Here is a 16,561-nt window from a genome sequence, read left to right as displayed (position 1 = left end):
TCGTTGCTTGTGCTTGCTCTCCTGCCCCCGTCCCCTCGTTGCTTGGGCTTGCTCTCCTGCCCCCGCCCCCTCGTTGCTTGTGCTTGCTCTCTTGCCCCTGCCCCCTCGTTGGTTGTGCTTGCTCTCCTGCCCCTGCCCCCTTGTTGGTTGTGCTTGCTCTCCTGCCCCCGCCCCCTCGTTGGTTGTGCTTGCTCTCCTGCCCTGCTATTGGCATTGTAAATGACTATGCCATTTATTTATGTTTTCAAAACAAAAACATAAATAAAAATAATGTCATGATCAATGCCAATAGCTCTAACTTTAAGAATGCCGAGACCATTGCATTGTAAATGCTTGTTTTCTTATTTTTTGACGATGCACTTGGCTGAAATCTAAATAGCTGGCCAGAGGCCTTTTATTGCTGGAACCTCGGAATGACTTTCAACTCTCTTGCACCAAGCGTTCCAGATGCGTGATGTGCTCACTTCAAGGGACAGTGTGCACAAACAAATGCGTGCTACAAATGCAGCATGTAGATAAACAATCACATGGTAATTAATTGCGGTTCTTCTTCGAAGTGCAGATTGGTGGCTGTCATCCTAGAACTGCAATAATTTACATTTTTACAAAGAAAAGAGGCGGATTCAGGACATGAGTGAAAATGGTTTAGCATATATAAAACAACAAGCATTTACAATGCAATAGGTCTCGCAGCATTAAAGTTTGAGTTATTGGGATTGTGTATGACAATGCGTTGCATACATTTTTTTAGCAAACTTTAAATTGGTGAGCAGTGAGAGTGTGTGCAAGAGTATGCTGTTGCTCACAGCTGTTATTATTCACACAACTCTGATGATGCACCTCGCGCACGGGGCTGACACAGTTATTATTCAAGATATGTGTGTAACCGGCACACCCCTTTATTTTTCAACCCTAGTGATACTTGGTTTTGAACAAATCGGTGCTGACCCGCAACCTGACTAGCCCCTGTCAGGTCTTTCAAAGAACTGTACTTGTAGACACAACTATGTCTAATGCAGGAATGCACTGTTCGAACTTGCACGGGTGCAACATAAATTTTTCTTCATTTACTACATATTTTGCAAGTATTTCAACATTATTTTAAACACTTTAACATAACACGTGCATTAATCAGTATTATTCCTCCTTTTCAAAACAAAAGTAACAAACTCTATTGTAGTTCATTGGTTGTTTACTATTAGTTTTCACAACATTCTTTGTATTTCAACTTTTTCAGTTATTCAAAAACATATTTTTAATTCATCTTCATTGGGAATATGATTTACTTTTTTCTAACAAGAACCAAACTAATACTGTTGTGATAAAGTGATTTCATCAGAACTTGCGATGACTCCCAATGCATTTCGATGCTTCAGCATCTTCGTCAGGGGAAACACTGGATAAAAAATTTCAGAACATGGTATCAAATAATGGTATATGTTTCTAAAAAAATCATTTCTCAACTTATGTTTCTACATTATACAATATATAAACATGCGCTCTAAGTAATCATATTATTACATTGTCTCTCTTTAACCAAGCAAACCAGCAATTCAAAAGTCACATAGTTATTTATGTGGTGATTGTGCCCTATACATGCCATCAAGTGTGGTATAGTGTATCCAACATGTGTATTACGTTACATGTACCAGTGTCAAGAAGTGTAAAAAATGAATAAATAAACATACCCTCCAGACGGGTGTGTTGTCTCTTAATCAAAATCTCTGACAAAAACAACAGTATCTGCCTCTGAAAACAAGACAGGACTCCTGTAAGTATACTCCTGCGTCACCGCAATTGTTTTAGAAACAACCCTTTGTAATGTAACACTTCCTCTTATTCCTCCGTATGGCTCAATAAATCGGTATACGTTGTTTCGCCTGTAAAACAAATAAAACTGCCCTTACTATCTACTTTGCTTAGGATCTGTACTATCCAATTTTCGCGTCTATTCAACAACCAAAAGAAACTACCCCCGTATCCTACCTTCCTGCCGACCGTTGACACCGGCTCCCTGCTTCACTTCCGTGTGCTGAAACCACGCGATATCTCAGAGTCGCGTGTTGAAACGTATTATAGCGTCCGTCATCAACGGCGGACTGGTGTCCCTAGCCCCTTTTATTTAGACATCGACACTATAAAAAATGTCGAGCTTCTCAAAATGAAAAAATACTGCGAAAATACTAAATAATGAGTTCTATGCTGAAAAGACCGATATTATACTTGTCAACATGAGACATGAGACATGATTATTAAGTCATCAAAATCAAAAACGGACTGCCGCTTTTCGCTAACTCCATATGTATGTGTGCACAATTGTTGGTAACACTTTATCAGAACCTGATCCTGTATTCACACCTCATTAAACACCACAATCACATGAATATCAATTCGTCATAAATAACACTTCATCATAAATAACAAGCAAATTCAATTTTGTCATGTACGACTATAAGCACTTTTTTCATTTTTTAATTCATGTTATTTTTTTCAACTACCAACACACTCGTGTTTACGTCTGCTTTACTTAAATGAGATATCATAAACTCGCTTTTTTAGATCTACATAAATGTTCAAGCTAAGCGATAGTCTGTCTTCTATCACTATTGTGAGGAGGGGGTATATGGAGTTAGGAAAAAGCGGCAGTCCGTTTTTGATTTTGATGACTTAATAATCAGGTCTCATGTTGACAAGTATAATATCGGTCTTTTCAGCATAGAACTCATTATTTAGTATTTTCGCTGTATTTTTTCATTTTGAAAAGCTCGACATTTTTTATAGTGTCGATGTCTAAATAAAAGGGGCTAGGGACACCAGTCCGCCGTTGATGACGGACGCTATAAGACGTTTCAACACGCGACTCTGAGATATCGCGTGGTTTCAGCACACGGAAGTGAAGCAGGGAGCCGGTGTCAACGGTCGTCAGGAAGGTAGGATACGGGGGTAGTTTCTTTTGGTTGTTGAATAGACGCGAAAATTGGATAGTACAGATCCTAAGCAAAGTAGATAGTAAGGGCAGTTTTATTTGTTTTACAGGCGAAACAACATATACCCATTTATTGAGCCATAAGGAGGAATAAGAGGAAGTAAGTGTTACATTACAAAGGGTTGTTTCTAAACAATTGCGGTGACACAGGAGTATACTTACAGGAGTCCTGTCTTGTTTTCAGAGGCAGATACTGTTGTTTTTGTCAGAGATTTTGATTAAGAGACAACACAACCGTCTGGAGGGTATGTTTATTTATTCATTTTTTACACTTCTTGACACTGGTACATGTAACGTAATACACATGTTGGATACACTATACCACACTTGATGGCATGTATAGGGCACAATCACCACATAAATAACTATGTGACTTTTGAATTGCTGGTTTGCTTGGTTAAAGAGAGACAATGTAATAATATGATTACTTAGAGCGCATGTTTATAAATTGTATAATGTAGAAACATAAGTTGAGAAATGATTTTTTTAGAAACATATAACATTATTTGATACCATGTTCTGAAATTTTTTATCCAGTGTTTCCCCTGACGAAGATGCTGAAGCATCGAAATGCATTGGGAGTCATCGCAAGTTCTGATGAAATCACTTTATCACAACAGTATTAGTTTGGTTCTTGTTAGAAAAAAGTAAATCATATTCCCAATGAAGATGAATTAAAAATATGTTTTTGAATAACTGAAAAAGTTGAAATACAAAGAATGTTGTGAAAACTAATAGTAAACAACCAATGAACTACAATAGAGTTTGTTACTTTTGTTTTGAAAAGGAGGAATAATACTGATTAATGCACGTGTTATGTTAAAGTGTTTAAAATAATGTTGAAATACTTGCAAAATATGTAGTAAATGAAGAAAAATTTATGTTGCACCTGTGCAAGTTCGAACAGTACATTCCTGCATTAGACATAGTTGTGTCTACAAGTACAGCAGTTATTATTCGCACAGCTCTGATGATGCACCTTAGGCACAGGGTTCACAGCTGTTATTATTCACACAGCTCTGATGATGCACCTCACGCACGGGCTCACAGTTGTTATTCACACAGCTCTGATGATGACCCTCACGCACGTGGCTGACGCAGTTATTATTTACACAGCTCTGATGATGCACCTCAGGCACGGGGTTCACAGCTGTTATTATTCACACAGCTCTGATGATGCACCTCACGCACGGGCTCACAGTTGTTATTCACACAGCTCTGATGATGTACCTCACGCACGGGCTCACAGTTGTTATTATTCACACAGCTCTGATGATGCACCTCAGGCACGGGCTCACAGCTGTTATTATTCACACAGCTCTGATGCACCTCACGCATGGGGCTGACAGTTATTATTCACACAGCTCTGATGATGCACCTTAGGCACGGGCTCACACATGTTAATATTCACACAGCTCTGATGATGCACCTTACGCACCGGGCTGACGCAGTTTTTATTCACACAGCTCTGATGATGCACCTCACGCACGGGCTCACAGCTGTTATTATTCACACAGCTCTGATGATGCACCTCAGGCACGGGCTCACAGCTGTTATTATTCACAGAGCTCTGATGATGCACCTCACGCACGGGGCTGACACAGTTATTATTCACACAGCTCTGATGATGCACCTTAGGCACGGGCTCACAGCTGTTATTATTCACACTGCTCTGATGATGCACCTTACGCACTGGGCTGAAGCAGTTTTTATTCACATAGCTCTGATGATGCACCTCACGCACGGGGCATGCAGAAAATAAATCCACCCCCACCCCCAATATTTTTGTTTAAATATCCCTCTTTATGCTTTCCCAATGTTGACATGCATGTAGCAATGATTATGATTGAGTACGAAATTGACAAAGGGTAATGGAGATTACCAGTAAGTAACAAGGGCATCACTGGACACAACAGACACCTAAATTGTAGCCCCCCCTGGAAAAATACTATAGATAGTGGCAGCATTGCCAGTTGTTCTCCATCTCATTCGGGCGGGTGCCTGGCAGAGGACTGTTGGCCAAGTCAAAACTCTTGAATACATGTCCAGTACTGCTCAAACAATGAGTAACGTTATCATACGATAATGTTAAAAGTCTTCGAAAAACACAAAAAAGAGGCCAACACAAACAACAACAACAAAACAGGTCGGATCAGTCACAATACTGTGGGATGGCTCTTCAAACACCGGATTGTTTAGTCCCATGGAGTCCAAAACACCACATGGTAGCCAGGTAAGTGTGAGTTTCAATAGTGAGCTAGAGTTTGGCACAGCCACGCTCCAATTGCCTCGTTACCTTGTCTGACGCCTCCTCAGTAGTAAATTTAGCATTGACAGCAGTGCTGCTGTGTGAGCAAAAGCTAGAACGGGATACCTGTTTCAGCAGGCATACACAGCAACTATTTTACCCCTAAACCCACCTGTCAGGGAGGAGACTGAGACTTCACAGGGAGTCAATAAAAGGGCAGGAATATCAAAGGGGAAGGACACGACCAGTCAATGAGCGATAGAGGAAGTGGGCGGCCTTAAAGTACTCAACAAATCAGACAAGGGCCCAGTGATAACGAGAGGGGGAGGAGCTAGCGCTATGTAGCTAATTAGAGAGGAAAGAGACGGTGTTACAGAATCAACACATTGTACACAGGAAGGAAAGTAAAAGTATCCTACAGCATGGGGAGGTACTGGAGACCTTGGGTAGATGAGTTGAGAATAAAAGGAAGGGTTGTATATTCCTCTTGAGTGTCGGTTGTGACCACAGCAAGGAAAGCCTTGACAGGGTGAACGAAAAGCGGCGGGGTGCCCTGGCGGCTCCCGGGCCCTGGAGAAGTGAGGGCGTCTGCAGGGAGGGCTGGAGACAGTGTGCGGGACTGAACTTAACCCCTTACTGCAGGAGGTGGCCGTCAGAGAGGAGGCAACGACAGCCTGGGCTGGGGGCTGTAGCCTTAGAACTGGGACAGGTACTTAGTTGTAGGGGGGAGGAGGGGTGCGCTTGTATGTGTGTGTGTGCGCGCGCCTGTGTGTATGTGGGGGGGGAGGGAGGGGGGTATCTATGTGTGTGTGCGTGCGTGTGTTCAGGTGCGCTCGTGTGTGTGTGTCTCTGTGTGTGTGCAGCGGGGGGGGCGGGGGTCTATGTGTGTGTAGGTGCGCTTGTGTGTATGTCTCAGTGTGTGCTCATGCCTGCAGGGGGAGGTGTGGCTGTGTGGTACGGCTTTCCAGGAGAGGAGACAGGAGCTGGCCACAGCGAACACGTTCGCGTGCGCGTGGCCCGCTCAATTCCGAGCGCGCGGCCAGCTCCTGTCCCCTCTCCTGGAAAGAAGAATCCCTAACAATAGGTCTCTGGCGAGTCCGCGCTTCGCGCGGTTCAACGCCACGAGACCTAAAAACAGGCACATTTTAACTTCCTGTGCCTGAATAGATTTCTTTTTGAGGAGCTTACATACATGCTCACTGTGCATTTCTATGGGCTGGACAGGGGCCTGTCATAGTGCCGGTGGGATAGAAGGGGATCCATATTCATTTATTTAGCAAATAACCTAAGCATCTGCACAACCTCTCCATTCATAGACCAATACCTTATTTTTTCCATTCAGAGCCAGGAAAAAAAACTTTGTAAAAGTCAATAGGTCTCTCCTACGAGACAGCTCTTGACTTTGTATATGTTTTCAGGCATGATGTGCAGCAGCGCGGCTGCTGTGCAGCATGATGGAAAGTAAAAAAAACAAGCATTTGCGATTCAATAGGTCTCGCATTTGAGAGTTTAAGCTATTAGAATTGTAAATGACAATGCCTTTTATTTAGGTTTTAAAAACCAAAATATAAATAAAAGGCATGGTTATTTACAATGCCAAAAGCTCAAACTCGCATAAATGCAAGACCTATTGCATCACAAATGCTTGTTTTATATGGATCTAAGTAAAATTCATGCTCTTAAAAGAAGGACACGTAAAACTATGCCTTTAAACTAATTAATGAAATCAGCATGAATTAATATATGTAAAACCCAACAAAATAATTCACTAAGCTTTGCATTAAAAATACTTAGTTTTGTATAAAACAAAAACATGTTAGGACTCCACCTATGGGTCTTCAATTAGGTTATACTCAGTCCTACCTTCTGCAACAATAGATGTTTCTGCAGGGACACCCAAGAGTGGAGAATGGGACCTTATTATCCCTCATGATATTCACTCCTCTTCCAGACATACTCATGTCAAGATTCTTATTGTCCAGGACATGGTACTTGTAGCACTGAACTGGAGACTTTTACCGTATTTCAATATTACTCCTTTTATAACATACCACTAAAGAAATACACTGATCACTCTCCGGCCTGATATGTAAATTGGCAAGAATGTTATTGATTGGAGCCAAATATTAAGGAACCTATTCGGTCACAACAAATATTTTACGGGTGCAAAATTGCCTCTTTCTAAAGCCCTAAATGAGAGTAGAAGAAGAAGTAATAAAGCAAAGTGAGTGATCTCACAATTACTAAACATCAAATGTGTTTTTTAAGATCCCAGTTCTTTCAAAAGCACTCATACGCTTGCTTTATAGGTGGTGCCCTTCGTGTATTGCCCGTCCTACTGTAATCCGAAATTCAATTAAACCAGTACAAAATTCTTTACCAAGAACTGCCCAGAGAATTGACCATGCACCTGCAGAATGCAAAATATGGGCGACAAAGGTCATCCATTTATTCTAAATACAGAAAATATTTCACAGGGAAAACGTGAAATTAAAACTCATTCAACTAGCTATAGCAGTGCACAAAAATATACATCATATTTATCATAAACAAGAAGAGGAAACCATGTAAGTCCACTCAAAACTCCATAAAGAACATTCTAATTTGCGCTTTAAGACGATTACTTAAGATGACAAAAATTGAATGGTAATTAGACCTAGAACATAGAATTTACTCCCAAGCACACATAAAAGCAGGAATCATGCACTCTGAATAAATATACTTTTTGCGGCTGTACATCGCTGTCCCTGGATACCCTCTTCAGGTTTGCAGGCTTAATACAGAAACACAGATGACCTCACCCCACGTATAACTGATTTAAAATAGGAACCTGGTGTAGGCGTTGGATGTCTAGGCTTGATCCTATAATTTTCCATACTACCAGGTGTGGCTGATACAGGTAAGAGCGGAAGGGCGGTTGCAGGGGTTGGGAAGTCGACAGACTGAATAATGAAAATATATACATTTTTTAAAATCAATAAAACCACGTACCTTGCTCTCGCCGCATCGCTGAGTCAGCGATGTGGCGGGCGCAAGGTAAGTGGTTTTATTTTCCTTCTTCGGTTGACTTCGCCCCACAGCCCCACCATTCTTACCTTTACCAGCCACGCCTATATACTACTTAACCTTGCAATAATTTAGAACAACATTAATGATTTAATTTCATATTATTTTGCTACTGGACAGCTTTGGAGGACTGTCATCTTCCCTGCTGTTTTGATATCACAGTGTTAACTATTTCACCAAAATGGAGTATATAATGCATTTGTTCAAGTTATTGACTTTGAATAAACTCATTGAGGGCTAAGGGCTTCCTGCTACTTTAAAACCCTGGGTTCATAAGCTTTAAGTACTGTTACACGCTTCTTGGATTTCAAGTTATGGGACGCCAGTGGGAGTTACTTCATTATTAAGTATTGGCTTCTTGTGCATCTTAATGCTTCTTTGCGGTACTTTCCACACACCACAAAATGTTATATCTATACAGTTAGTATGCAAAGTGCTCTTATGCACAAAATAAAAACCTCAACAATGATAATAATAATACTCACAGGTCCATTCTCTAGCAGTGGCTGCAAGTGACGTGTAGGGTCCTGAGACAGCTGATACCGCAAGAGTATATCTGCTGCCGGGCTGAAGACCATCTAGAGTCATATTGAGTTCACTGGGCCCAATTGATGCATTCCTTTCCAGTCGCTGCTCTGAGCTGTACAGTTGGATTGTGAAGCCACCGTGGTCTCCTTGAGGCTTGTCCCAGGATGCATAGAGAACAGTGGACTCGCCAAGATTGGCCAAAGTCACATTACATGGCACCGATGGGTCTGCAAAAGAAAAAACATCATGTATTGCCATTGGTTTGACATCTGTACTTTGAATTACACTGGTCACTGCAAGATTCGTTCCACCCAACTTCTCTGCCTCCAAATCGATTAACACAGGTCACGCTTGGGCTACTAATTCATGTGTTCTCTCTATGTAAGCATCAACATATTTATATAGCACTTTATTTCAGCATTTAACACTTTCCAAAGCATTTTCAATTTCAGGAATGGTGTAAAGAGTTTTGAGGATGCAGGTAAGGCTTCATTTTGCTTCCTAAAGTACCAACTATACCTTGTTTGGACATTTTGCAGTGCTTTGACAACTACACTAGGTAAAGCCTTACAGATGCTGCCTTACCTCGCCCTATGGCTGTGTCAGTCCTATTCAACTATGGCAGATAACAGAAAGAGACATTAGACGCTCAAGAGACATCCACTGGGTAAACAACACGATCAAGAAGGCAAGATGTACCCACTACACCCCAATATAAAACGATTTCTGTATTCATTTAGATGAATAATTCTGAAGTACCTAAAAGTAAGAACTGCCAGTTAAACAAAAGTGGTTACTAAATTGACATGAAAGGAAATAGTAAAGGATATGAAAAACAAGTTCAATAAGTAAAAGTGGGGGAGACAATCTGGGAAAACTTAAAAAAGGGGAAATTAAGATGAGAACAAGAAGAAATCAATGGCTCAAATCCTACTGAGGAAATGCAAATGGTTATGAGCCGGATTAAAAACCCACAATGTAGACCAAGAGAAAAGAAGCAGTGAGGTAATTTACAGAAAACATGTTCTTTATTTTAACTAGAGCACATGAACTATGTCCAAAACAGTTTAGTGTGTGAGGTCCAGGTGCTACCAGAGTAGCGAACAACGGCTATGACCTGCAGGAGGAGAAAACATGAACCCGGTAATGTATTCAACAGCACACCACTTTTTTTTTATACTGGACAAATACCACAAATATACAGCAAAGTGTGCATTTCATTTTTACAATTTGTGTTGCATATATTTATAATTAGTGACATGATGATATTTACTGATGCCCTTGAATCACACAATGTCTTTATCCTAAAGGTTATCCTGGCATATGAAGTGTGATTTCAGATTCTAAGGTAAGAAACTGAGATTTATTTATTTATTTGTAAGTTTCATATAGCGCGAACTAGACCCGAAGGTGTGCGGGTGTTTTACAGAATAAACAGAGCTATAACATGTGGTACATCGAGAATAGATACAAATATACAGTAACGGTAAAAAGGGCAAACAGTATACAATGAGATATGTAGGTAAAATAGAAGCAAGTGTCAGAGTTACATTAAGTATAAATACAAATATATATCAACATTATATAAAAGAAGAAATCGATAGACGGATGTGAGGACGTAAAGTCCTGAGGTAGATGTGATAGGGAGTTGAAAGGATAAGGGGGAATAGGTGCACAGTATTTCCCCGAGGCAGTGAACGAGCATGGCAATATAGCACTTAAGATCATGAAACTACCACTTTACAGAGTAAGCACAACAGCGGAAACTCAAGGTATATAGAGAGCAAATAGAAATATGTGCTAACAGTAAAAAAAAGCAGTAGACAAAATACAGTGGGGTATGTAAACAATAAGCAGCCAGAACCAGAGCTACATAAAGTGTGAGTGAAAGTACATAGCGACAATAAATCAAAGAATAATACTAATGATAGAGTACATGAAAGTTCTGAGGTAGTGCCATGACAGTAATATTATTAGAGAGTGTGTGTGTGTATGTCTTTAGTGTCTGTTACTTTTTCCCTAGTTATGTGCATACTACCTAATTTGAAGACTGTGTTTTTACCGCTGGAAACCCCCACTTGTAGGAACCCACATAACAAAATTGTAATAATCACATTTGCCATCTTAGACGTGAACAATTTGGACACCCGTAGGGGGATCCATGAAAAAATACTTGGCAACTGGTCCTACTCCGTGCACCACACTCCTTCTACATGGCGCTTGCAGACGATGAAGTTCTTGGATGGCACAAGCTAATATCCCCTACACAAGATAACATTCATATTTACACCTCCTCGCCTTAACTTCTCATCTCTACTTCCCCTATTCCGAATTTCTCATCACCACGCGGCCCATTACCATAGTTTCACAAGTACACATTAACAAAGTTTTTTCTGCTTTAGGTCCGCTAGGATATCTCTCTGAAAATATTTGGTGGTTTGCTTACCAGACATTACTTGACGTTAAGTGCAAAGGCCAGTTAGCCATGGTTATGGCAAGTGCAGCAAATCAAATTATTTAATGATTTTGGAAGCTAAGCTGCTGTGGTACTCTTTTGATGGATATAGCGGAATGTACCTAAAAAAATGTAGAATATTTTGAGCTAAAATGGCCTTGTGAGATGTACCAGTCTATGAATGTAAACCAGTGATATAAAAACTATGGCTGTGCAAATTCTCCTAATTTTTTTCATAACATTTTTGTAGAATTCTATGACAATTTAGCAAAATAATGCCCTTATAATAAAATACAGTTTGTCAAGTGCTCAACTCATGTAAAGAAATCTTTCATGACACCAGCAGGAGGTTAGTTCAAGCAGAAAATATCTTTTGGCATGACAATTTATGTGTAAATCAGTCTCCTATTGCTATTGAGTAAAATCTTTTTTTTACGCGAAGGGGCACACTTGGTAAAAAGAAAATATGTGAAACTGCAGACATTTCACACATTTCACCAGCATAATTTAAATTCCACCTAGGTCTATGACAAAACCGAAACCTACTCAAAAGATTTTGATGCAAACAATGGAACAGGGGCACAAGAATTTTAAAGTGGAAGATACTAGATTTTTGAATATGGAGTATTAAAGAATACAGTATATTTTAGATGAATTGGCCTGGATGAAGTAAGTATCTACAGGCACGGTTAGTTTATATACAGAAGCTGGAGCTCCTTCGACTGCTACCTTCAATGGGGGTAGCGATCCTCCATTGTCACTATTAGATCAACTTCTTAGCTCTCAATCATGGACAGATGTTCAAACGTGACCCTGAAAAGCGTTCCCTAAATAGTCAGAGGCTCTAATGCTTATAGAAGAATTTAATTTTAGTGCAGTGAGAAAATTAAAATTATGCCAGTGGGGATGTCTCAGGTCCACATATCTTCAACTTGAAATTGCAAGTTTATGAACCTCACCTGCAACATAAATACATAGCATGAAAATGTTCTAAAATATTTTCCTGCAAAAGTTTGTACTAATATGTTTTTCTACCATTGCTGGATTTTTTACCAACCTTTAACACAGTCAACTTTATGACATTCTCAAAATTAGTATAAGATGAAAAACACTTCCAAAAGTGGCAGAAGCCAAGTTTGCAAAAATCACTCCCCCGGGCTGTAAATACAAGAGCCTCACCAATCACAGGAATGGTATAGAGTAATCACATATGTGACAAAGTGGTTTCATTAATTGGGGTGGATAGGTATCCACCACAAGTAATATAGCCACTACCCTGTTATGTCCAGTAAAAAGCTTCAATCATTTAAACCTAAGTTCAATCCCTGTTAGCTATGGCACTGAGCAAATGGGCTTAATTTGGAGAAAATATGTAAAGCATTTAAAAGTACTAAAATGGCACAATAAAATTGCCACTCAAGTTTTTTTAAAAAGAAACTGTTATTGGCAAAATGACACCAAAACAGCAAAAATCCAATTAGGTCAATATGAATTTTAAAGATTTTAAGTGCAAAAATGGTAAGACGCCCACAGCGCCAATTGTAGTCGTTAGAAATGGGGTCTCTAGTAGGTAGAGTTATGCACCCTGTCCAAGCAGGGGCCCAGAATCCTAGTCAGGGCAAGTGTATTGTATTGTATTGTATATTGGATTTATATAGCGCTTATCACCCAGGGGTCTCTAAGCGCATGCCTTGGGAACCCGTCCTGGCCTTTCCCTGTGAGATAGCCCCTACAGGGCATCCCCAAGGTGAAAGCCAGGCATCCCGCCGCAGGGGGCCGTTGTGGAGATTAAGCAAGCTTAATGCCCAGAGTTGCAGAGTGTGAACCCATGATTAGGTCAGGCACCGAAGCGAGAATTATCGAGTCCGTGGACTATGAGCTCAAGACCCTGCCGCGTCGGGAATTGTACCCTGGTCCCGGGTCTGACCTCTGCTTCAGGGTCTGCCTGCTCTAACCAGTGAGCCACACTTCTCCAGTGTAGTACACACTATGTTTACATGTGCTCACCCTCGGGTAGCTTGGCTCAGAGTAGTCGGTCTAAACTAAAGAGCCAATGTGTAAAGTATTTGTGCGCGCACACACACAGTAACACAGTGAAAACACCAAAAAGTTTAGAAAAATAGCCATTATTTATCTGAGTAAAACAAGACAAAAACGACAAAACTCCAACATACACCAGTCAAGTTATGAATTTTAAAGATGAAATTCAGATATAGCTCTTAGAAACACAATAGCTCCAGTAGGGGCTATCTCAATGTGTTTGACGGAGTTGAATCCAACAGTTCAGATTGACCGCGAGGGAGCGCAGGTCGGCTACGGACCCCCTGTACAGTACCTTGGAAACATTGAGCAACAAAGAAGTTGCATGGCCCCAGGGAGGAGAGGCATCGCATAGGCAGGTGTGGTGTGGTGTCAGTTCCTTACTGCTATCTAGGTCATTGGTGTGTTGGTGCTCGGGAGGTCTGTTTCCCAATGGAGGTGAGGTGTCATTGAAGCAAGTTAGGTGTTGATTCCTGGAGGCGATGCAGACTTGTTGAGCAGCTGACACCTGGGGACATTTTGAGGCGTAGAGGAGTTGATGTTGTGGTTGAGGAGAGGCGTCAGTTCTGCTGGAGGGCGGTGCAGGGTCAATGAGAGTCAAGCCGCAAGGCGTTGATTTTGCAATATAGATGTCACATGATGGGCCCACAGGTGCTGCGGCAGAGTCGGGCACCGTGGAAGTCAGTGCCATTTTGATTGAGACTCACGCTTTGGCAGCTCTTTGCAGGTGCTGCGGCGGCATTGGGGCCTGCATTGCAAGTCACGGGCGTTGGGTTGAGTGGGGACCACGGCTCAGGTGCAGACAGCAGCACGGTGTCAAAGAGAGGCACCGGCTCTGAAGTCACACTTGAAGTCGTTGTACTGGTTTCTTCTTGTTTAGTACTGCAAACTCTCTTCCAAGGGCCCAGAACTGGATTTAGCACAATTTGGCAGAGTGGGCTCTCAGCAGAGGAGCCCAAGTGCTGCAGGTGAAGTATTTGATGGCCTTGAGACTTCCAACAGGAGGCAAGGTCAACTCAAGCCCTTGGAGAAACTTTGGAAACAGGATGCAGAGAGCGAAATCCAGTCCTCTCACTCCCAGGCAAGATGCAGCTTACAGCAGACCAACACAGCAAAGTACATATTATGCAGAAAAACTGTTATGGAGGAACAAATATCTCTTCATTTACTTCATCATAGGGAACATCAATGGTACACTGTCCCATTTCAATTTATGAAGGACCAATTCAAACAATAGACATACCACAAGGACTTTCTTAGAACAAATCAATTATTATTTTTGTTTCTGTGTAACTGGAAAACATGAAAATACATATATATAGACATTTCATCACAAACATATATAATCACATGAACATAAACAAAATCTTTGTTGCCTATACCTACCTATCTTTGCAATAAATCAGTGTTGTCACACTTAATCTAGGCAACACACTGCACGGTAATCCTCTTTGCACACGAGGTTTCAACACCTCTACAAACATCTATCGAATGTGCCTTGAAATGCAATAATAAATCTGGTTTCCAAGTGGACTCCTCCCATCAAAACTGTTGACGCATTCAGACCCCATTTTTTGGGCCTCCTCAGGATAAGGGTAAAGGAACCAACCTAAAGTAATCCAAAAATAAACATTTGTACAGAACTAAAACAACTGTCCTCTCAATTATACAGCTTGTGCTGAGCCAGGGGTATGCAATAAGTATTCACCTTGTGTGGAGGGGACAATTATGCAAGGACTGCTAGGCAATCGCTGTGTAAAAAAAGACCACTGTGGTGGTAGACCTGGAAGGCTAAGAATCCCTACTAGGGCCCAAACAAAGTGCATTTGACGCATAACTCACCAGACCCGTGTGCAACCATAGTCAAATATAATCAAGGTGCAAATAATACATTACGTATGTCACACTCACGTGGTCTAAAGCAATTCTGGCTTTTGAACTTGCTCCAGAAACGCAGTACCGCTCCTTGTTAGGAATAATGTAAACCGTGGGATGTGGTTCAGTCACCTGTAAATGGTGGTTAATAATGTCAGAACACACTACATTAAAGACCTCTCTCCTTGCCAGAGGTCCAAACTGTTACTGATACACACTTTGCTGGTTTCTTGGTCACAGTCGCCGAGGGGGGACATCCTCGTGGTCTTTGTTCACTCAGGCACAGGCTAGGCTCGGGGGGTGCACAGTGTGCTGGATTTGTGATTCCTGGCTGGCACCAGGGGTTGTTGCTGTTTGAGGAGAACCACTACTCGTGGGAGTCCCAGTCTTTGGATGAGTAAGGCAGTCAGGTCCTCTGGGGTTTTAGAGGTTACTGACCACAGTAGATGCTGGGGACAAGTCAGTTGGTGTCGTCCACTTGTTAGAAGCTCTAGGGCAGGTCTTCTTTTTTCTTGTTCTTGTTTGTAGTTTCAGAATCGGGATCTGAGGAAAGAAGGTTCATGGTGCCCCTAAATACTATATTTAGGGACGTTACAGGTAGGGGAAGGTCAGGGACCAATGGGTCCCTTCCCTGGGGTGAGTACACCCCCTATCCTGCCACTCTTCAGTGGGAGGGGGCAGGAGCCTGTCTCTGATTGGGTAGGGCTCCCCATCCTCAAGATTGTGAGAGCCCGGAGTTGTGCTTCACCTCGCCTCCCCCACCTGATCGGTGGGGTTGGCAGAGGCTGGCACACCCCCTTTTCTCACTTAGGTTTTCCCGCCTGTTTTCCCACCAGAGTGGGGGTCAGAACCGGTGGGGGCCAGTTGCTAAGTACAGCAAATGGCCTGGTAAAGTTCACAAAGGTGGCATGCCTTTGAAGCTTCCCCTGCCCATCCTGGGGACGGAGGCCTAGCACCCCGCCCCAGATGTTCATTGTTGCAGTCCCACTAGAGCGGATGGCTCTCTACCCAGGGGTCCAGCAGCATGTCTGCTCGGTGGCAGCCTATGAAGCCTCTCAGCCAGGACACGGGATGTGGGTTTAGTTTCAGGGGGCAACACTAAGTTGCCCTCTGTCTTTCATTTTACATTAAATCCCACACTGGCATCAGTGTGGGTTTAATGTGCTGAGACGTTTGATACCAAACTTCTCAGTCTTCAGTGTAGCCATCATGGTGCTGTGGAGTTCGTGATGACGACCTCCCAGCACCATATACTCTTAATGGCAGCACTGCACTTACAGTGCCCAGGAATGGACCTGGGTACTGTAGGGGTACAGGGCTCATGCCCTTGCACCCACACCACTGGCATAGGGAACCCAGCTAC

At 42.0% G+C, this 16,561-nt stretch overlaps 1 protein-coding gene across 1 annotated transcript in view; it reads right to left on the bottom strand.

Annotated features, from left to right (window-relative positions):
• Window positions 1-16,561, bottom strand: part of LOC147712454 (receptor-type tyrosine-protein phosphatase V-like) — a 558,680-nt gene that overhangs the window by 364,425 nt on the left and 177,694 nt on the right. Inside the window, exon 15 of the mRNA XM_086923127.1 lies at window positions 8,786-9,055. Coding sequence (XP_086779253.1) covers window positions 8,786-9,055 — 270 coding nt within the window. The remainder of the gene's footprint in view (window positions 1-8,785; window positions 9,056-16,561) is intronic.

The sequence above is a fragment of the Lissotriton vulgaris genome, chromosome 5, assembly GCF_964263255.1.
Source record: "Lissotriton vulgaris chromosome 5, aLisVul1.2, whole genome shotgun sequence".
Taxonomy (NCBI): Eukaryota; Metazoa; Chordata; class Amphibia; order Caudata; family Salamandridae; genus Lissotriton; species Lissotriton vulgaris.
Note: the sequence above shows the minus strand (reverse complement) of the source record. Positions and strands in the feature narration are given on the sequence as shown.